Here is a 22393-nt window from a genome sequence, read left to right as displayed (position 1 = left end):
ACATCCCCCAGTGTAACCAGTAATACCATAGTCTAGTGGATGGGGGCGCTGTATCTCTATATACCAGTGCATGGAGCCTGTGTCACAGTGTAACTCTATGGAGTCTCTAGTGATATAACACCCCCCAGTGTAACCAGTAATACCATAGTCTAGTGGATGGGGGCACTGTATCTCTATATACCAGTGCATGGAGCAGGTGTCACAGTGTAACTCTATGGAGGCTCTAGTGATATAACATCCCCCAGTGTAACCAGTAATACCATAGTCTAGAGGATGGGGGCGCTGTACCTCTATATACCAGTGCATGGAGCAGGTGTCACAGTGTAACTCTATGGAGGCTCTAGTGATATAACATCCCCCAGTGTAACCAGTAATACCATAGTCTAGTGGATGGGGGCGCTGTATCTCTATATACCAGGGCATGGAGCCTGTGTCACAGTGTAACTCTATGGAGGCTCTAGTGATATAACACCCCCCAGTGTAACCAGTAATACCATAGTCTAGTGGATGGGGGCGCTGTATCTCTATATACCAGTGCATGGAGCAGGTGTCACAGTGTAACTCTATGGAGGCTCTAGTGATATAACACCCCCCAGTGTAACCAGTAATACCATAGTCTAGTGGATGGGGGCGCTGTATCTCTATATACCAGTGCATGGAGCAGGTGTCACAGTGTAACTCTATGGAGTCTCTAGTGATATAACACCCCCCAGTGTAACCAGTAATACCATAGTCTAGTGGATGGGGGCGCTGTATCTCTATATACCAGTGCATGGAGCCTGTGTCACAGTGTAACTCTATGGAGGCTCTAGTGATATAACATCCCCCAGTGTAACCAGTAATACCATAGTCTAGTGGATGGGGGCGCTGTACCTCTATATACCAGTGCATGGAGCCTGTGTCACAGTGTAACTCTATGGAGTCTCTAGTGATATAACACCCCCCAGTGTAACCAGTAATACCATAGTCTAGTGGATGGGGGCGCTGTATCTCTATATACCAGTGCATGGAGCAGGTGTCACAGTGTAACTCTATTGAGGCTCTAGTGATATAACATCCCCCCCAGTGTAACCAGTAATACCATAGTCTAGTGGATGGGGGCGCTGTACCTCTATATACCAGTGCATGGAGCCTGTGTCACAGTGTAACTCTATGGAGTCTCTAGTGATATAACACCCCCCAGTGTAACCAGTAATACCATAGTCTAGTGGATGGGGGCGCTGTACCTCTATATACCAGTGCATGGAGCAGGTGTCACAGTGTAACTCTATGGGGGCTCTAGTGATATAACATCCCCCCAGTGTAACCAGTAATACCATAGTCTAGTGGATGGGGGCGCTGTATCCCTATATACCAGTGCATGGAGCCTGTGTCACAGTGTAACTCTATGGAGGCTCTAGTGATATAACATCCCCCAGTGTAACCAGTAATACCATAGTCTAGTGGATGGGGGCGCTGTACCTCTATATACCAGTGCATGGAGCAGGTGTCACAGTGTAACTCTATGGAGGCTCTAGTGATATAACATCCCCCCAGTGTAACCAGTAATACCATAGTCTAGTGGATGGGGGCGCTGTACCTCTATATACCAGTGCATGGAGCAGGTGTCACAGTGTAACTCTATGGAGGCTCTAGTGATATAACATCCCCCAGTGTAACCAGTAATACCATAGTCTAGTGGATGGGGGCGCTGTATCTCTATATACCAGTGCATGGAGCAGGTGTCACAGTGTAACTCTATGGGGGCTCTAGTGATATAACATCCCCCAGTGTAACCAGTAATACCATAGTCTAGTGGATGGGGGCGCTGTATCTCTATATACCAGTGCATGGAGCCGGTGTCACAGTGTAACTCTATGGAGGCTCTAGTGATATAACACCCCCCAGTGTAACCAGTAATACCATAGTCTAGTGGATGGGGGCGCTGTACCTCTATATACCAGTGCATGGAGCCTGTGTCACAGTGTAACTCTATGGAGGCTCTAGTGATATAACATCCCCCAGTGTAACCAGTAATACCATAGTCTAGTGGATGGGGGCGCTGTATCTCTATATACCAGTGCATGGAGCCTGTGTCACAGTGTAACTCTATGGAGGCTCTAGTGATATAACATCCCCCAGTGTAACCAGTAATACCATAGTCTAGTGGATGGGGGCGCTGTATCTCTATATACCAGTGCATGGAGCCGGTGTCACAGTGTAACTCTATGGAGGCTCTAGTGATATAACATCCCCCCAGTGTAACCAGTAATACCATAGTCTAGTGGATGGGGGCGCTGTATCTCTATATACCAGTGCATGGAGCCTGTGTCACAGTGTAACTCTATGGAGACTCTAGTGATATAACATCCCCCAGTGTAACCAGTAATACCATAGTCTAGTGGATGGGGGCGCTGTATCTCTATATACCAGTGCATGGAGCAGGTGTCACAGTGTAACTCTATGGAGGCTCTAGTGATATAACATCCCCCCAGTGTAACCAGTAATACCATAGTCTAGTGGATGGGGGCGCTGTATCTCTATATACCAGTGCATGGAGCAGGTGTCACAGTGTAACTCTATGGAGGCTCTAGTGATATAACACCCTCCAGTGTAACCAGTAATACCATAGTCTAGTGGATGGGGGCGCTGTATCTCTATATACCAGTGCATGGAGCAGGTGTCACAGTGTAACTCTATGGAGGCTCTAGTGATATAACATCCCCCCAGTGTAACCAGTAATACCATAGTCTAGTGGATGGGGGCGCTGTATCTCTATATACCAGTGCATGGAGCAGGTGTCACAGTGTAACTCTATGGAGGCTCTAGTGATATAACACCCTCCAGTGTAACCAGTAATACCATAGTCTAGTGGATGGGGGCGCTGTATCTCTATATACCAGTGCATGGAGCAGGTGTCACAGTGTAACTCTATGGAGGCTCTAGTGATATAACATCCCCCCAGTGTAACCAGTAATACCATAGTCTAGTGGATGGGGGCGCTGTATCTCTATATACCAGTGCATAAAGCGGGTGTCACAGTGTAACTCTATGGAGGCTCTAGTGATATAACATCCCCCAGTGTAACCAGTAATACCATAGTCTAGTGGATGGGGGCGCTGTACCTCTATATACCAGTGCATGGAGCAGGTGTCACAGTGTAACTCTATGGAGGCTCTAGTGATATAACACCCCCCAGTGTAACCAGTAATACCATAGTCTAGTGGATGGGGGCGCTGTATCTCTATATACCAGTGCATGGAGCAGGTGTCACAGTGTAACTCTATGGGGGCTCTAGTGATATAACATCCCCCCAGTGTAACCAGTAATACCATAGTCTAGTGGATGGGGGCGCTGTATCTCTATATACCAGTGCATGGAGCAGGTGTCACAGTGTAACTCTATGGAGGCTCTAGTGATATAACATCCCCCAGTGTAACCAGTAATACCATAGTCTAGTGGATGGGGGCGCTGTATCTCTATATACCAGTGCATGGAGCAGGTGTCACAGTGTAACTCTATGGAGACTCTAGTGATATAACACCCCCCAGTGTAACCAGTAATACCATAGTCTAGTGGATGGGGGCGCTGTATCTCTATATACCAGTGCATGGAGCCTGTGTCACAGTGTAACTCTATGGAGGCTCTAGTGATATAACATCCCCCAGTGTAACCAGTAATACCATAGTCTAGTGGATGGGGGCGCTGTATCTCTATATACCAGTGCATGGAGCAGGAGTCACAGTGTAACTCTATGGAGGCTCTAGTGATATAACATCCCCCCAGTGTAACCAGTAATACCATAGTCTAGTGGATGGGGGCGCTGTACCTCTATATACCAGTGCATGGAGCCTGTGTCACAGTGTAACTCTATGGAGGCTCTAGTGATATAACACCCCCCAGTGTAACCAGTAATACCATAGTCTAGTGGATGGGGGCGCTGTACCTCTATATACCAGTGCATGGAGCCTGTGTCACAGTGTAACTCTATGGAGGCTCTAGTGATATAACACCCCCCAGTGTAACCAGTAATACCATAGTCTAGTGGATGGGGGCGCTGTACCTCTATATACCAGTGCATGGAGCAGGAGTCACAGTGTAACTCTATGGAGGCTCTAGTGATATAACATCCCCCAGTGTAACCAGTAATACCATAGTCTAGTGGATGGGGGCGCTGTATCTCTATATACCAGTGCATGGAGCCTGTGTCACAGTGTAACTCTATGGAGGCTCTAGTGATATAACATCCCCCAGTGTAACCAGTAATACCATAGTCTAGTGGATGGGGGCGCTGTATCTCTATATACCAGTGCATGGAGCCGGTGTCACAGTGTAACTCTATGGAGGCTCTAGTGATATAACATCCCCCCCAGTGTAACCAGTAATACCATAGTCTAGTGGATGGGGGCGCTGTATCTCTATATACCAGTGCATGGAGCCTGTGTCACAGTGTAACTCTATGGAGACTCTAGTGATATAACATCCCCCAGTGTAACCAGTAATACCATAGTCTAGTGGATGGGGGCGCTGTATCTCTATATACCAGTGCATGGAGCAGGTGTCACAGTGTAACTCTATGGAGGCTCTAGTGATATAACATCCCCCCAGTGTAACCAGTAATACCATAGTCTAGTGGATGGGGGCGCTGTATCTCTATATACCAGTGCATGGAGCAGGTGTCACAGTGTAACTCTATGGAGGCTCTAGTGATATAACACCCTCCAGTGTAACCAGTAATACCATAGTCTAGTGGATGGGGGCGCTGTATCTCTATATACCAGTGCATGGAGCAGGTGTCACAGTGTAACTCTATGGAGGCTCTAGTGATATAACATCCCCCCAGTGTAACCAGTAATACCATAGTCTAGTGGATGGGGGCGCTGTATCTCTATATACCAGTGCATGGAGCGGGTGTCACAGTGTAACTCTATGGAGGCTCTAGTGATATAACATCCCCCAGTGTAACCAGTAATACCATAGTCTAGTGGATGGGGGCGCTGTACCTCTATATACCAGTGCATGGAGCAGGTGTCACAGTGTAACTCTATGGAGGCTCTAGTGATATAACACCCCCCAGTGTAACCAGTAATACCATAGTCTAGTGGATGGGGGCGCTGTATCTCTATATACCAGTGCATGGAGCAGGTGTCACAGTGTAACTCTATGGGGGCTCTAGTGATATAACATCCCCCCAGTGTAACCAGTAATACCATAGTCTAGTGGATGGGGGCGCTGTATCTCTATATACCAGTGCATGGAGCAGGTGTCACAGTGTAACTCTATGGAGGCTCTAGTGATATAACATCCCCCAGTGTAACCAGTAATACCATAGTCTAGTGGATGGGGGCGCTGTATCTCTATATACCAGTGCATGGAGCAGGTGTCACAGTGTAACTCTATGGAGACTCTAGTGATATAACACCCCCCAGTGTAACCAGTAATACCATAGTCTAGTGGATGGGGGCGCTGTATCTCTATATACCAGTGCATGGAGCCTGTGTCACAGTGTAACTCTATGGAGGCTCTAGTGATATAACATCCCCCAGTGTAACCAGTAATACCATAGTCTAGTGGATGGGGGCGCTGTACCTCTATATACCAGTGCATGGAGCCTGTGTCACAGTGTAACTCTATGGAGGCTCTAGTGATATAACATCCCCCAGTGTAACCAGTAATACCATAGTCTAGTGGATGGGGGCGCTGTATCTCTATATACCAGTGCATGGAGCGTGTGTCACAGTGTAACTCTATGGAGGCTCTAGTGATATAACATCCCCCAGTGTAACCAGTAATACCATAGTCTAGTGGATGGGGGCGCTGTATCTCTATATACCAGTGCATGGAGCCTGTGTCACAGTGTAACTCTATGGAGGCTCTAGTGATATAACATCCCCCAGTGTAACCAGTAATACCATAGTCTAGTGGATGGGGGCGCTGTATCTCTATATACCAGTGCATGGAGCCTGTGTCACAGTGTAACTCTATGGAGGCTCTAGTGATATAACATCCCCCCAGTGTAACCAGTAATACCATAGTCTAGTGGATGGGGGTGCTGTATCTCTATATACCAGTGCATGGAGCGTGTGTCACAGTGTAACTCTATGGAGGCTCTAGTGATATAACACCCCCAGTGTAACCAGTAATACCATAGTCTAGTGGATGGGGGCGCTGTACCTCTATATACCAGTGCATGGAGCAGGTGTCACAGTGTAACTCTATGGAGGCTCTAGTGATATAACACCCCCCAGTGTAACCAGTAATACCATAGTCTAGTGGATGGGGGCGCTGTATCTCTATATACCAGTGCATGGAGCAGGTGTCACAGTGTAACTCTATGGGGGCTCTAGTGATATAACATCCCCCCAGTGTAACCAGTAATACCATAGTCTAGTGGATGGGGGCGCTGTATCTCTATATACCAGTGCATGGAGCAGGTGTCACAGTGTAACTCTATGGAGGCTCTAGTGATATAACACCCTCCAGTGTAACCAGTAATACCATAGTCTAGTGGATGGGGGCGCTGTATCTCTATATACCAGTGCATGGAGCAGGTGTCACAGTGTAACTCTATGGAGGCTCTAGTGATATAACATCCCCCCAGTGTAACCAGTAATACCATAGTCTAGTGGATGGGGGCGCTGTATCTCTATATACCAGTGCATGGAGCGGGTGTCACAGTGTAACTCTATGGAGGCTCTAGTGATATAACATCCCCCAGTGTAACCAGTAATACCATAGTCTAGTGGATGGGGGCGCTGTACCTCTATATACCAGTGCATGGAGCAGGTGTCACAGTGTAACTCTATGGAGGCTCTAGTGATATAACATCCCCCAGTGTAACCAGTAATACCATAGTCTAGTGGATGGGGGCGCTGTATCTCTATATACCAGTGCATGGAGCCTGTGTCACAGTGTAACTCTATGGAGGCTCTAGTGATATAACACCCCCCAGTGTAACCAGTAATACCATAGTCTAGTGGATGGGGGCGCTGTATCTCTATATACCAGTGCATGGAGCAGGTGTCACAGTGTAACTCTATGGGGGCTCTAGTGATATAACATCCCCCCAGTGTAACCAGTAATACCATAGTCTAGTGGATGGGGGCGCTGTATCTCTATATACCAGTGCATGGAGCAGGTGTCACAGTGTAACTCTATGGAGGCTCTAGTGATATAACATCCCCCAGTGTAACCAGTAATACCATAGTCTAGTGGATGGGGGCGCTGTATCTCTATATACCAGTGCATGGAGCAGGTGTCACAGTGTAACTCTATGGAGACTCTAGTGATATAACACCCCCCAGTGTAACCAGTAATACCATAGTCTAGTGGATGGGGGCGCTGTATCTCTATATACCAGTGCATGGAGCCTGTGTCACAGTGTAACTCTATGGAGGCTCTAGTGATATAACATCCCCCAGTGTAACCAGTAATACCATAGTCTAGTGGATGGGGGCGCTGTATCTCTATATACCAGTGCATGGAGCAGGAGTCACAGTGTAACTCTATGGAGGCTCTAGTGATATAACATCCCCCCAGTGTAACCAGTAATACCATAGTCTAGTGGATGGGGGCGCTGTACCTCTATATACCAGTGCATGGAGCCTGTGTCACAGTGTAACTCTATGGAGGCTCTAGTGATATAACATCCCCCAGTGTAACCAGTAATACCATAGTCTAGTGGATGGGGGCGCTGTATCTCTATATACCAGTGCATGGAGCCTGTGTCACAGTGTAACTCTATGGAGGCTCTAGTGATATAACATCCCCCAGTGTAACCAGTAATACCATAGTCTAGTGGATGGGGGCGCTGTATCTCTATATACCAGTGCATGGAGCCTGTGTCACAGTGTAACTCTATGGAGGCTCTAGTGATATAACATCCCCCCAGTGTAACCAGTAATACCATAGTCTAGTGGATGGGGGTGCTGTATCTCTATATACCAGTGCATGGAGCGTGTGTCACAGTGTAACTCTATGGAGGCTCTAGTGATATAACACCCCCAGTGTAACCAGTAATACCATAGTCTAGTGGATGGGGGCGCTGTACCTCTATATACCAGTGCATGGAGCAGGTGTCACAGTGTAACTCTATGGAGGCTCTAGTGATATAACACCCCCCAGTGTAACCAGTAATACCATAGTCTAGTGGATGGGGGCGCTGTATCTCTATATACCAGTGCATGGAGCAGGTGTCACAGTGTAACTCTATGGGGGCTCTAGTGATATAACATCCCCCCAGTGTAACCAGTAATACCATAGTCTAGTGGATGGGGGCGCTGTATCTCTATATACCAGTGCATGGAGCAGGTGTCACAGTGTAACTCTATGGAGGCTCTAGTGATATAACACCCCCCAGTGTAACCAGTAATACCATAGTCTAGTGGATGGGGGCGCTGTATCTCTATATACCAGTGCATGGAGCCTGTGTCACAGTGTAACTCTATGGAGGCTCTAGTGATATAACATCCCCCAGTGTAACCAGTAATACCATAGTCTAGTGGATGGGGGCGCTGTATCTCTATATACCAGTGCATGGAGCAGGAGTCACAGTGTAACTCTATGGAGGCTCTAGTGATATAACATCCCCCCAGTGTAACCAGTAATACCATAGTCTAGTGGATGGGGGCGCTGTACCTCTATATACCAGTGCATGGAGCCTGTGTCACAGTGTAACTCTATGGAGGCTCTAGTGATATAACATCCCCCAGTGTAACCAGTAATACCATAGTCTAGTGGATGGGGGCGCTGTATCTCTATATACCAGTGCATGGAGCGTGTGTCACAGTGTAACTCTATGGAGGCTCTAGTGATATAACATCCCCCAGTGTAACCAGTAATACCATAGTCTAGTGGATGGGGGCGCTGTATCTCTATATACCAGTGCATGGAGCCTGTGTCACAGTGTAACTCTATGGAGGCTCTAGTGATATAACATCCCCCAGTGTAACCAGTAATACCATAGTCTAGTGGATGGGGGCGCTGTATCTCTATATACCAGTGCATGGAGCCTGTGTCACAGTGTAACTCTATGGAGGCTCTAGTGATATAACATCCCCCCAGTGTAACCAGTAATACCATAGTCTAGTGGATGGGGGTGCTGTATCTCTATATACCAGTGCATGGAGCGTGTGTCACAGTGTAACTCTATGGAGGCTCTAGTGATATAACACCCCCAGTGTAACCAGTAATACCATAGTCTAGTGGATGGGGGCGCTGTACCTCTATATACCAGTGCATGGAGCAGGTGTCACAGTGTAACTCTATGGAGGCTCTAGTGATATAACACCCCCCAGTGTAACCAGTAATACCATAGTCTAGTGGATGGGGGCGCTGTATCTCTATATACCAGTGCATGGAGCAGGTGTCACAGTGTAACTCTATGGGGGCTCTAGTGATATAACATCCCCCCAGTGTAACCAGTAATACCATAGTCTAGTGGATGGGGGCGCTGTATCTCTATATACCAGTGCATGGAGCAGGTGTCACAGTGTAACTCTATGGAGGCTCTAGTGATATAACACCCCCCAGTGTAACCAGTAATACCATAGTCTAGTGGATGGGGGCGCTGTATCTCTATATACCAGTGCATGGAGCCTGTGTCACAGTGTAACTCTATGGAGGCTCTAGTGATATAACATCCCCCAGTGTAACCAGTAATACCATAGTCTAGTGGATGGGGGCGCTGTATCTCTATATACCAGTGCATGGAGCAGGAGTCACAGTGTAACTCTATGGAGGCTCTAGTGATATAACATCCCCCCAGTGTAACCAGTAATACCATAGTCTAGTGGATGGGGGCGCTGTACCTCTATATACCAGTGCATGGAGCCTGTGTCACAGTGTAACTCTATGGAGGCTCTAGTGATATAACATCCCCCAGTGTAACCAGTAATACCATAGTCTAGTGGATGGGGGCGCTGTATCTCTATATACCAGTGCATGGAGCGTGTGTCACAGTGTAACTCTATGGAGGCTCTAGTGATATAACATCCCCCAGTGTAACCAGTAATACCATAGTCTAGTGGATGGGGGCGCTGTATCTCTATATACCAGTGCATGGAGCCTGTGTCACAGTGTAACTCTATGGAGGCTCTAGTGATATAACATCCCCCAGTGTAACCAGTAATACCATAGTCTAGTGGATGGGGGCGCTGTATCTCTATATACCAGTGCATGGAGCGTGTGTCACAGTGTAACTCTATGGAGGCTCTAGTGATATAACATCCCCCAGTGTAACCAGTAATACCATAGTCTAGTGGATGGGGGCGCTGTATCTCTATATACCAGTGCATGGAGCCGGTGTCACAGTGTAACTCTATGGAGGCTCTAGTGATATAACATCCCCCCAGTGTAACCAGTAATACCATAGTCTAGTGGATGGGGGTGCTGTATCTCTATATACCAGTGCATGGAGCGTGTGTCACAGTGTAACTCTATGGAGGCTCTAGTGATATAACATCCCCCAGTGTAACCAGTAATACCATAGTCTAGAGCAGTGATGGCAAACCTTTTAGAGACCGAGTGCCCAAACTACAACAAAGACCCGCTTATTTATCACAAAGTGCCAGAAATTTAATTTGTGATTTATACTCCCTTCTCTGTCAGTTTTAATTGATACCAGCCCCTGAGGACACAAATAAAGCAGAAAATAGTCCCAGGTACAGCTGTCACTTTAAAATGGCTCTGTGCACAGCAAGTCCTGGACTGTCTGGGACTGCAGGAAGATACCTGGAGTCATCTCTGGTGATGACCTGGGTGCCCACAGAAAGGGCTCTGAGTGCCACCTCTGGCACCAGTGCCATAGGTTAGCCATCACTGGTCTAGAGGATGGGGGCGCTGTACCTATATATATACCAGTGCATGTGTACGTCCTGAAATTTGGGGGGGGGGGATGGTCATGTGTTTTTCCTTTTGGGTCTGTGGGTCGGTCATCCAGTAATTTGTGCCTTTCCCGCTCTTCATTTCAGGAGTCCTGGTGGATTGGACCCAGAACTATGGCTCCGCTTTCTACTCGTGTGCAGCGGGGATGACGCTCGGGGCCCTCTTTCTGGCCCTTGTGAGGCCGTGTCGGACCAGACTGTGCAGGAAGAAGCCCCCTGGGCCATGTGCGGGAGAGATTCCGGAGGACTTTCTGGAGATGGACATGAACCAAGCCGAGGGTCTCCGCAAAAGCTGCCACAACGGCGTGGTGTAGCCCCCCAGGAACCATAACGCTGCCCCTCCCTCAGGACCTGACATGATGAAAAAGGGAATCTGAAATCCGAGGAGCCATGTATCACCAGGCCACAAACAGGATTAACCTTGACCAAATATTTATTTATTCTAGTAAAAGCTGCTGTGGGTGGGTTTTCGGAACGGAGCGAATGGACCCCCGCGCTGACGCTTCCTCTAGAGCTCTCAGGACTTTTTTTTATTTTTTTTTTTTTATGGGGGAAGAGTTGGGGGCTGCCTGATCCAATCACATTGCCTTGAAATAAAGTTATTTTGGATGACACCGGTCTACTGCACTTCCTGCCGGGGTCCTGACTGCGACGCCATCTAGTGTACAAGAGAGCCCCCCGGGCACACTACAGACTGCTCTACCAGCACTAGAGCCCCCCCTGTATACACTACAGACTGCTCCACCAGTACTAGAGCCCCCCTGTATACACTACAGACTGCTCCACCAGTACTAGAGCCCCCCTGTATACACTACAGACTGCTCCACCAGTACTAGAGCCCCCCTGTATACACTACAGACTGCTCCACCAGTACTAGAGCCCCCTGTATACACTACAGACTGCTCCACCAGTACTAGAGCCCCCCTGTATACACTACAGACTGCTCCACCAGTACTAGAGCCCCCCGGGTACACTACAGACTGCTCCACCAGTGCTAGAGCCCCCCGGGTACACTACAGACTGCTCCACCAGTGCTAGAGCCCCCCGGGTACACTACAGACTGCTCCACCAGTGCTAGAGCCCCCCGGGTACACTACAGACTGCTCCACCAGTGCTAGAGCCCCCCGGGTACACTACAGACTGCTCCACCAGTACTAGAGCCCCTCGGGTACACTACAGACTGCTCCACCAGTGCTAGAGCCCCCCCTGTATACACTACAGACTGCTCCACCAGTACTAGAGCCCCCCCTGTATACACTACAGACTGCTCCACCAGTACTAGAGCCCCCCCTGTATACACTACAGACTGCTCCACCAGTACTAGAGCCCCCCCTGTATACACTACAGACTGCTCCACCAGTACTAGAGCCCCCCCTGTATACACTACAGACTGCTCCACCAGTACTAGAGCCCCCCCCTGTATACACTACAGACTGCTCTACCAGTACTAGAGCCCCCCGGGTACACTACAGACTGCTCCACCAGTACTAGAGCCCCCCCTGTATACACTACAGACTGCTCCACCAGTACTAGAGCCCCCCCTGTATACACTACAGACTGCTCCACCAGTACTAGAGCCCCCCCTGTATACACTACAGACTGCTCCACCAGTACTAGAGCCCCCCGGGTACACTACAGACTGCTCCACCAGTACTAGAGCCCCCCGGGTACACTACAGACTGCTCCACCAGTACTAGAGCCCCCCGGGTACACTACAGACTGCTCCACCAGTACTAGAGCCCCCCCCTGTATACACTACAGACTGCTCCACCAGTACTAGAGCCCCCTGTATACACTACAGACTGCTCCACCAGTACTAGAGCCCCCCTGTATACACTACAGACTGCTCCACCAGTGCTAGAGCCCCCCCTGTATACACTACAGACTGCTCCACCAGTACTAGAGCCCCCCGGGTACACTACAGACTGCTCCACCAGTACTAGAGCCCCCCGGGTACACTACAGACTGCTCCACCGGTACTAGAGCCCCCCCTGTATACACTACAGACTGCTCCACCAGTACTAGAGCCCCCCTGTATACACTACAGACTGCTCCACCAGTGCTAGAGCCCCCCCTGTATACACTACAGACTGCTCTACCAGTACTAGAGCCCCTACCTGTATACACTACAGACTGCTCCACCAGTACTAGAGCCCCCCCCTGTATACACTACAGACTGCTCCACCAGTACTAGAGCCCCCTGTATACACTACAGACTGCTCCACCAGTACTAGAGCCCCCCTGTATACACTACAGACTGCTCCACCAGTGCTAGAGCCCCCCCTGTATACACTACAGACTGCTCTACCAGTACTAGAGCCCCCCGGGTACACTACAGACTGCTCTACCAGTACTAGAGCCCCCCGGGTACACTACAGACTGCTCCACCAGTACTAGAGCCCCCCCTGTATACACTACAGACTGCTCCACCAGTACTAGAGCCCCCCTGTATACACTAGACTGCTCCACCAGTACTAGAGCCCCCCTGTATACACTAGACTGCTCCACCAGTACTAGAGCCCCCCGTGTACACTACAGACTGCTCCACCAGTACTAGAGCCCCCCGTGTACACTACAGACTGCTCCACCAGTACTAGAGCCCCCTGTATACACTACAGACTGCTCCACCAGTACTAGAGCCCCCTGTATACACTACAGACTGCTCCACCAGTACTAGAGCCCCCCCTGTATACACTACAGACTGCTCCACCAGTACTAGAGCCCCCCGGGTACACTACAGACTGCTCCACCAGTACTAGAGCCCCCCGGGTACACTACAGACTGCTCTACCAGTACTAGAGCCCCCCCTGTATACACTACAGACTGCTCCACCAGTACTAGAGCCCCCCCTGTATACACTACAGACTGCTCCACCAGTACTAGAGCCCCCCCCTGTATACACTACAGACTGCTCCACCAGTACTAGAGCCCCCCGGGTACACTACAGACTGCTCCACCAGTACTAGAGCCCCCCGGGTACACTACAGACTGCTCTACCAGTACTAGAGCCCCCCCTGTATACACTACAGACTGCTCCACCAGTACTAGAGCCCCCCCTGTATACACTACAGACTGCTCCACCAGTACTAGAGCCCCCCCCTGTATACACTACAGACTGCTCCACCAGTACTAGAGCCCCCCCTGTATACACTACAGACTGCTCCACCAGTACTAGAGCCCCCCCTGTATACACTACAGACTGCTCCACCAGTACTAGAGCCCCCCCTGTATACACTACAGACTGCTCCACCAGTACTAGAGCCCCCCCTGTGTACACTACAGACTGCTCCACCAGTGCTAGAGCCCCCCCTGTATACACTACAGACTGCTCCACCAGTGCTAGAGCCCCCCCTGTATACACTACAGACTGCTCCACCAGTACTAGAGCCCCCCCTGTATACACTACAGACTGCTCCACCAGTACTAGAGCCCCCCTGTATACACTACAGACTGCTCCACCAGTGCTAGAGCCCCCCCTGTATACACTACAGACTGCTCTACCAGTACTAGAGCCCCCCGGGTACACTACAGACTGCTCTACCAGTACTAGAGCCCCCCGGGTACACTACAGACTGCTCCACCAGTACTAGAGCCCCCCCTGTATACACTACAGACTGCTCCACCAGTACTAGAGCCCCCCTGTATACACTACAGACTGCTCCACCAGTACTAGAGCCCCCCTGTATACACTAGACTGCTCCACCAGTACTAGAGCCCCCCGTGTACACTACAGACTGCTCCACCAGTACTAGAGCCCCCCGTGTACACTACAGACTGCTCCACCAGTACTAGAGCCCCCTGTATACACTACAGACTGCTCCACCAGTACTAGAGCCCCCTGTATACACTACAGACTGCTCCACCAGTACTAGAGCCCCCCCTGTATACACTACAGACTGCTCCACCAGTACTAGAGCCCCCCGGGTACACTACAGACTGCTCCACCAGTACTAGAGCCCCCCGGGTACACTACAGACTGCTCTACCAGTACTAGAGCCCCCCCTGTATACACTACAGACTGCTCCACCAGTACTAGAGCCCCCCCTGTATACACTACAGACTGCTCCACCAGTACTAGAGCCCCCCCCTGTATACACTACAGACTGCTCCACCAGTACTAGAGCCCCCCCCTGTATACACTACAGACTGCTCCACCAGTACTAGAGCCCCCCCTGTATACACTACAGACTGCTCCACCAGTACTAGAGCCCCCCCTGTATACACTACAGACTGCTCCACCAGTACTAGAGCCCCCCCTGTGTACACTACAGACTGCTCCACCAGTACTAGAGCCCCCCCTGTATACACTACAGACTGCTCCACCAGTACTAGAGCCCCCCCTGTATACACTACAGGCTGCTCCACCAGTACTAGAGCCCCCCCTGTATACACTACAGACTGCTCTACCAGTGCTAGAGCCCCCCCCTGTATACACTACAGACTGCTCCACCAGTACTAGAGCCCCCCCTGTATACACTACAGACTGCTCTACCAGTGCTAGAGCCCCCCCCTGTATACACTACAGACTGCTCCACCAGTACTAGAGCCCCCCCTGTATACACTACAGACTGCTCCACCAGTACTAGAGCCCCCCCTGTATACACTACAGGCTGCTCCACCAGTACTAGAGCCCCCCCTGTATACACTACAGACTGCTCCACCAGTACTAGAGCCCCCTGTATACACTACAGACTGCTCCACCAGTACTAGAGCCCCCCGGGTACACTACAGACTGCTCCACCAGTACTAGAGCCCCCTGTATACACTACAGACTGCTCCACCAGTACTAGAACCTCCCGTGTACACTACAGACTGCTCCACCAGTACTAGAGCCCCCCGGGTACACTACAGACTGCTCCACCAGTACTAGAGCCCCCCCTGTATACACTACAGACTGCTCCACCAGTACTAGAGCCCCCCCTGTATACACTACAGACTGCTCCACCAGTACTAGAGCCCCCCGGGTACACTACAGACTGCTCTACCAGTACTAGAGCCCCCCCTGTATACACTACAGACTGCTCCACCAGTACTAGAGCCCCCCCTGTATACACTACAGACTGCTCCACCAGTACTAGAGCCCCCCCTGTATACACTACAGACTGCTCCACCAGTACTAGAGCCCCCCGGGTACACTACAGACTGCTCCACCAGTACTAGAGCCCCCCGGGTACACTACAGACTGCTCCACCAGTACTAGAGCCCCCCCTGTATACACTACAGACTGCTCCACCAGTACTAGAGCCCCCCCTGTATACACTACAGACTGCTCCACCAGTACTAGAGCCCCCCTGTGTACACTACAGACTGCTCCACCAGTACTAGAGCCCCCCCTGTATACACTACAGACTGCTCCACCAGTACTAGAGCCCCCCCTGTATACACTACAGACTGCTCCACCAGTACTAGAGCCCCCCAGGCACACTACAGACTGCTCCACCAGTACTAGAGCCCCCCGGGTACACTACAGACTGCTCCACCAGTACTAGAGCCCCCCCCTGTATACACTACAGGCTGCTCCACCAGTACTAGAGCCCCCCCTGTATACACTACAGACTGCTCCACCAGTACTAGAGCCCCCCGGGTACACTACAGACTGCTCCACCAGTACTAGAGCCCCCCCTGTATACACTACAGACTGCTCCACCAGTACTAGAGCCCCCCCTGTATACACTACAGACTGCTCCACCAGTACTAGAGCCCCCCGGGTACACTACAGACTGCTCTACCAGTACTAGAGCCCCCCCTGTATACACTACAGACTGCTCCACCAGTACTAGAGCCCCCCTGTATACACTACAGACTGCTCCACCAGTACTAGAGCCCCCTGTATACACTACAGACTGCTCCACCAGTACTAGAGCCCCCCCCTGTATACACTACAGACTGCTCCACCAGTACTAGAGCCCCCCGGGTACACTACAGACTGCTCCACCAGTACTAGAGCCCCCCCTGTATACACTACAGACTGCTCCACCAGTACTAGAGCCCCCCCTGTATACACTACAGACTGCTCCACCAGTACTAGAGCCCCCCGGGTACACTACAGACTGCTCTACCAGTACTAGAGCCCCCCCTGTATACACTACAGACTGCTCCACCAGTACTAGAGCCCCCCCTGTATACACTACAGACTGCTCCACCAGTACTAGAGCCCCCCCCTGTATACACTACAGACTGCTCCACCAGTACTAGAGCCCCCCGGGTACACTACAGACTGCTCCACCAGTACTAGAGCCCCCCCTGTATACACTACAGACTGCTCCACCAGTACTAGAGCCCCCCCTGCATACACTACAGACTGCTCCACCAGTACTAGAGCCCCCCGGGTACACTACAGACTGCTCTACCAGTACTAGAGCCCCCCCTGTATACACTACAGACTGCTCCACCAGTACTAGAGCCCCCCTGTATACACTACAGACTGCTCCACCAGTACTAGAGCCCCCTGTATACACTACAGACTGCTCCACCAGTACTAGAGCCCCCTGTATACACTACAGACTGCTCCACCAGTACTAGAGCCCCCCGGGTACACTACAGACTGCTCCACCAGTACTAGAGCCCCCTGGGTACACTACAGACTGCTCCACCAGTACTAGAGCCCCCCGGGTACACTACAGACTGCTCCACCAGTACTAGAGCCCCCCGTGTACACTACAGACTGCTCCACCAGTACTAGAGCCCCCCGGGTACACTACAGACTGCTCCACCAGTACTAGAGCCCCCCCCTGTATACACTACAGGCTGCTCCACCAGTACTAGAGCCCCCCTGTATACACTACAGACTGCTCTACCAGTACTAGAGCCCCCCCTGTATACACTACAGACTGCTCCACCAGTACTAGAGCCCCCCCCTGTATACACTACAGACTGCTCCACCAGTACTAGAGCCCCCCCTGTATACACTACAGACTGCTCCACCAGTACTAGAGCCCCCCCCTGTATACACTACAGGCTGCTCCACCAGTACTAGAGCCCCCCCCCTGTATACACTACAGACTGCTCCACCAGTACTAGAGCCCCCCCTGTATACACTACAGACTGCTCTACCAGTACTAGAGCCCCCCCTGTATACACTACAGACTGCTCCACCAGTACTAGAGCCCCCCCCTGTATACACTACAGACTGCTCCACCAGTACTAGAGCCCCCCCTGTATACACTACAGACTGCTCCACCAGTACTAGAGCCCCCCCCCTGTATACACTACAGACTGCTCCACCAGTACTAGAGCCCCCCGGGTACACTACAGACTGCTCCACCAGTACTAGAGCCCCCCGTGTACACTACAGACTGCTCCACCGGTACTAGAGCCCCCCCTGTATACACTACAGACTGCTCCACCGGTACTAGAGCCCCCCGTGTATACACTACAGACTGCTCCACCAGTACTAGAGCCCCCCCTGTATACACTACAGACTGCTCCACCAGTACTAGAGCCCCCCCCTGTATACACTACAGACTGCTCCACCAGTACTAGAGCCCCCCGGGTACACTACAGACTGCTCCACCAGTACTAGAGCCCCTCGGGTACACTACAGACTGCTCCACCAGTACTAGAGCCCCCCGGGTACACTACAGACTGCTCCACCAGTACTAGAGCCCCCCCTGTATACACTACAGACTGCTCCACCAGTACTAGAGCCCCCCGGGTACACTACAGACTGCTCCACCAGTACTAGAGCCCCCCGTGTACACTACAGACTGCTCCACCAGTACTAGAGCCCCCCCTGTATACACTACAGACTGCTCCACCAGTGCTAGAGCCCCCCCTGTATACACTACAGACTGCTCCACCAGTACTAGAGCCCCCCGGGTACACTACAGACTGCTCCACCAGTACTAGAGCCCCCCCTGTATACACTACAGACTGCTCCACCAGTACTAGAGCCCCCCGGGTACACTACAGACTGCTCCACCAGTACTAGAGCCCCCCCTGTATACACTACAGACTGCTCCACCAGTACTAGAGCCCCCCTGTATACACTACAGACTGCTCCACCAGTACTAGAGCCCCCCCCTGTATACACTACAGACTGCTCCACCAGTACTAGAGCCCCCCCTGTATACACTACAGACTGCTCCACCAGTACTAGAACCCCCCGGGTACACTACAGACTGCTCCACCAGTACTAGAGCACCCCCCTGTATACACTACAGACTGCTCCACCAGTACTAGAGCCCCCCTGTATACACTACAGACTGCTCCACCAGTACTAGAGCCCCCCCTGTATACACTACAGGCTGCTCCACCAGTACTAGAGCCCCCCCCCTGTATACACTACAGACTGCTCCACCAGTACTAGAGCCCCCCTGTATACACTACAGGCTGCTCCACCAGTACTAGAGCCCCCCCCTGTATACACTACAGGCTGCTCCACCAGTACTAGAGCCCCCCCTGTATACACTACAGACTGCTCCACCAGTACTAGAGCCCCCCCTGTATACACTACAGGCTGCTCCACCGGTACTAGAGCCCCCCCTGTATACACTACAGGCTGCTCCACCGGTACTAGAGCCCCCCCTGTATACACTACAGGCTGCTCCACCAGTACTAGAGCCCCCCCCCTGTATACACTACAGACTGCTCCACCAGTACTAGAGCCCCCCTGTATACACTACAGGCTGCTCCACCAGTACTAGAGCCCCCCCCTGTATACACTACAGGCTGCTCCACCAGTACTAGAGCCCCCCAGGCACACTACAGACTGCTCCACCAGTACTAGAGCCCCCCCTGTATACACTACAGACTGCTCCACCAGTACTAGAGCCCCCCCTGTATACACTACAGACTGCTCCACCAGTACTAGAGCCCCCCAGGCACACTACAGACTGCTCCACCAGTACTAGAGCCCCCCCTGTATACACTACAGACTGCTCCACCAGTACTAGAGCCCCCCCTGTATACACTACAGACTGCTCCACCAGTACTAGAGCCCCCCAGGCACACTACAGACTGCTCCACCAGTACTAGAGCCCCCCCTGTATACACTACAGACTGCTCCACCAGTACTAGAGCCCCCCGTGTACACTAGAGCCCCCACACTGTGGTGGCGCTGCGTGGCCCCTTCCCTGTATGGCCGGGCCACTGTGCTGGCGCTGAAGGGCCTCTTCCCTGTATGGCCGGGCCCCTGTGGTGGCGCTGCGGAGCCCCTTCCCTGTATGGCCAGGCCCCTGTGCTGGCGCTGCGTGGCCCCTTCCCTGTATGGCCGGGCCGATGTGGTGGCGCTGCGGGGCCTCTTCCCTGTATGGCCGGGCCCCTGTGGTGGCGCTGCGGGGCCCCTTCCCTGTATGGCCGGGCCGATGTGGTGGCGCTGCGGGGCCTCTTCCCTGTATGGCCGGGCCGATGTGGTGGCGCTGCGGGGCCTCTTCCCTGTATGGCCGGGCCCCTGTGGTGGCGCTGCGGGGCCTCTTCCCTGTATGGCCGGGCCCCTGTGCTGGCGCTGCGGGGCCCCTTCCCTGTATGGCCGGGCCGATGTGGTGGCACTGCGGGGCCCCTTCCCTGTATGGCCGGGCCCCTGTGGTGGTGCTGCGGGGCCCCTTCCCTGTATGGCCGGGCCCCTGTGCTGGCGCTGCGTGGCCCCTTCCCTGTATGGCCGGGCCGATGTGGTGGCGCTGCGGGGCTCCTTCCCTGTATGACCGGGCCCCTGTGCTGGCGCTGCGTGGCCCCTTCCCTGCATGGCCGGGACCCTTCCCTGTATGGCCGGGCCCCTGTGCTGGCGCTGCGGGGCCCCTTCCCTGTATGACCGGGCCCCTGTGCTGGCGCTGCATGGCCCCTTCCCTGCATGGCCGGGCCCCTTCCCTGTATGACCGGGCCCCTGTGCTGGCGCTGCGGGGCCCCTTCCCTGTATGACCGGGCCCCTGTGCTGGCGCTGCGGGGCCCCTTCCCTGTATGACCGGGCCCCTGTGGTGGCGCTGCGGGGCTCCTTCCCTGTATGACCGGGCCCCTGTGGTGGCGCTGCGGGGCCCCTTCCCTGTATGACCGGGCCCCTGTGGTGGCGCTGCGGGGCTCCTTCCCTGTATGACCGGGCCCCTGTGCTGGCGCTGCGTGGCCCCTTCCCTGCATGGCCGGGCCCCTTCCCTGTATGGCCGGGCCCCTGTGCTGGCGCTGCGGGGCCCCTTCCCTGTATGGCCGGGCCCCTGTGGTGGCGCTGCGGGGCCCCTTCCCTGTATGGCCGGGCCCCTTCCCTGTATGGCCGGGCCCCTGTGGTGGCGCTGCGTGGCCCCTTCCCTGTATGGCTGGGCCCCTGTGCTGGCGCTGCGTGGCCCCTTCCCTGTATGGCCGGGCCCCTGTGGTGGCGCTGCGGGGCCCCTTCCCTGCATGGCCGGGCCCCTGTGGTGGCGCTGCGGGGCCCCTTCCCTGTATGGTCGGGCCCCTTCCCTGTATGGCCGGGCTCCTGTGCTGGCGCTGCGGGGCCCCTTCCCTGTATGGTCGGGCCCCTTCCCTGTATGGCCGGGCTCCTGTGCTGGCGCTGCGGGGCCCCTTCCCTGCATGGCCGGGCCCCTTCCCTGTATGGCCGGGCCCCTGTGGTGGCGCTGCGGGGCCCCTTCCCTGTATGGCCGGGCCCCTGTGGTGGCGCTGCGGGGCCCCTTCCCTGCATGGCGGGGCCCCTGCTCTGTTCCTCTCAGGCTCTTGTTGGTTTCTTACCTTGAGGCCTCGGTGTCTCCTGGAAGTCACAGCCGCCGGCTCCTCCTACATCTCAGCCACACCCCCAAACAGCCCCCCGGTGTCCCTATGGCAACACCCGGGGAATAAGCCGCAAAGTCTGATGGGTAAATCGAAGCCAGAGCCGCCATCTTTGTTGCGGTCGGAGGCCAGGAGAGAAGAGCAGGTGGTGATGTCACCAGGAGAGGGGAGCAGGTGGTGATGTCACCAGGAGAGAAGAGCAGGTGGTGATGTCACCAGGAGAGAAGAGCAGGTGGTGATGTCACCAGGAGAGAAGAGCAGGTGGTGATGTCACCAGGAGAGGGGAGCAGGTGGTGATGTCACCAGGAGAGGGGAGCAGGTGGTGATGTCACCAGGAGAGGGGAGCAGGTGGTGATGTCACCAGGAGAGAAGAGCAGGTGGTGATGTCACCAGGAGAGAAGAGCAGGTGGTGATGTCACCAGGAGAGGGGAGCAGGTGGTGATGTCACCAGGAGAGGGGAGCAGGTGGTGATGTCACCAGGAGAGAAGAGCAGGTGGTGATGTCACCAGGAGAGGGGAGCAGGTGGTGATGTCACCAGGAGAGAAGAGCAGGTGGTGATGTCACCAGGAGAGAAGAGCAGGTGGTGATGTCACCAGGAGAGAAGAGCAGGTGGTGATGTCACCAGGAGAGAAGAGCAGGTGGTGATGTCACCAGGAGAGGGGAGCAGGTGGTGATGTCACCAGGAGAGGGGAGCAGGTGGTGATGTCACCAGGAAAGGGGAGCAAGTGGTGATGTCACCAGGAGAGAAGAGCAGGTGGTGATGTCACCAGGAGAGGGGAGCAGGTGGTGATGTCACCAGGAGAGGGGAGCAGGTGGTGATGTCACCAGGAGAGGGGAGCAGG

At 53.2% G+C, this 22393-nt stretch overlaps 2 protein-coding genes across 4 annotated transcripts in view; one reads left to right on the top strand and one right to left on the bottom strand.

Annotated features, from left to right (window-relative positions):
* The window catches only part of SLC16A6 (solute carrier family 16 member 6), a 45632-nt gene extending 34158 nt beyond the window's left edge, over nt 1-11474 (top strand). For all 3 annotated transcript variants that reach the window (XM_072131771.1, XM_072131770.1, XM_072131769.1), the window contains exon 6: nt 10950-11474. In XM_072131771.1, coding sequence (XP_071987872.1) covers nt 10950-11176 — 227 coding nt within the window. In that variant the 3' untranslated portion in view covers nt 11177-11474. The remainder of the gene's footprint in view (nt 1-10949) is intronic.
* ARSG (arylsulfatase G) overlaps nt 1-21627 on the bottom strand; it is a 120029-nt gene extending 98402 nt beyond the window's left edge. Inside the window, exon 1 of the mRNA XM_072131773.1 lies at nt 21513-21627. The gene's annotated coding sequence lies outside the window, so the exon portion shown is untranslated. The remainder of the gene's footprint in view (nt 1-21512) is intronic.
* Between the last annotated feature and the right edge of the window lie 766 nt (nt 21628-22393).

The sequence above is a fragment of the Engystomops pustulosus genome, unplaced genomic scaffold (genome assembly GCF_040894005.1).
Source record: "Engystomops pustulosus unplaced genomic scaffold, aEngPut4.maternal MAT_SCAFFOLD_141, whole genome shotgun sequence".
Taxonomy (NCBI): Eukaryota; Metazoa; Chordata; class Amphibia; order Anura; family Leptodactylidae; genus Engystomops; species Engystomops pustulosus.
This window is presented reverse-complemented; position numbering and strand designations above follow the sequence as displayed.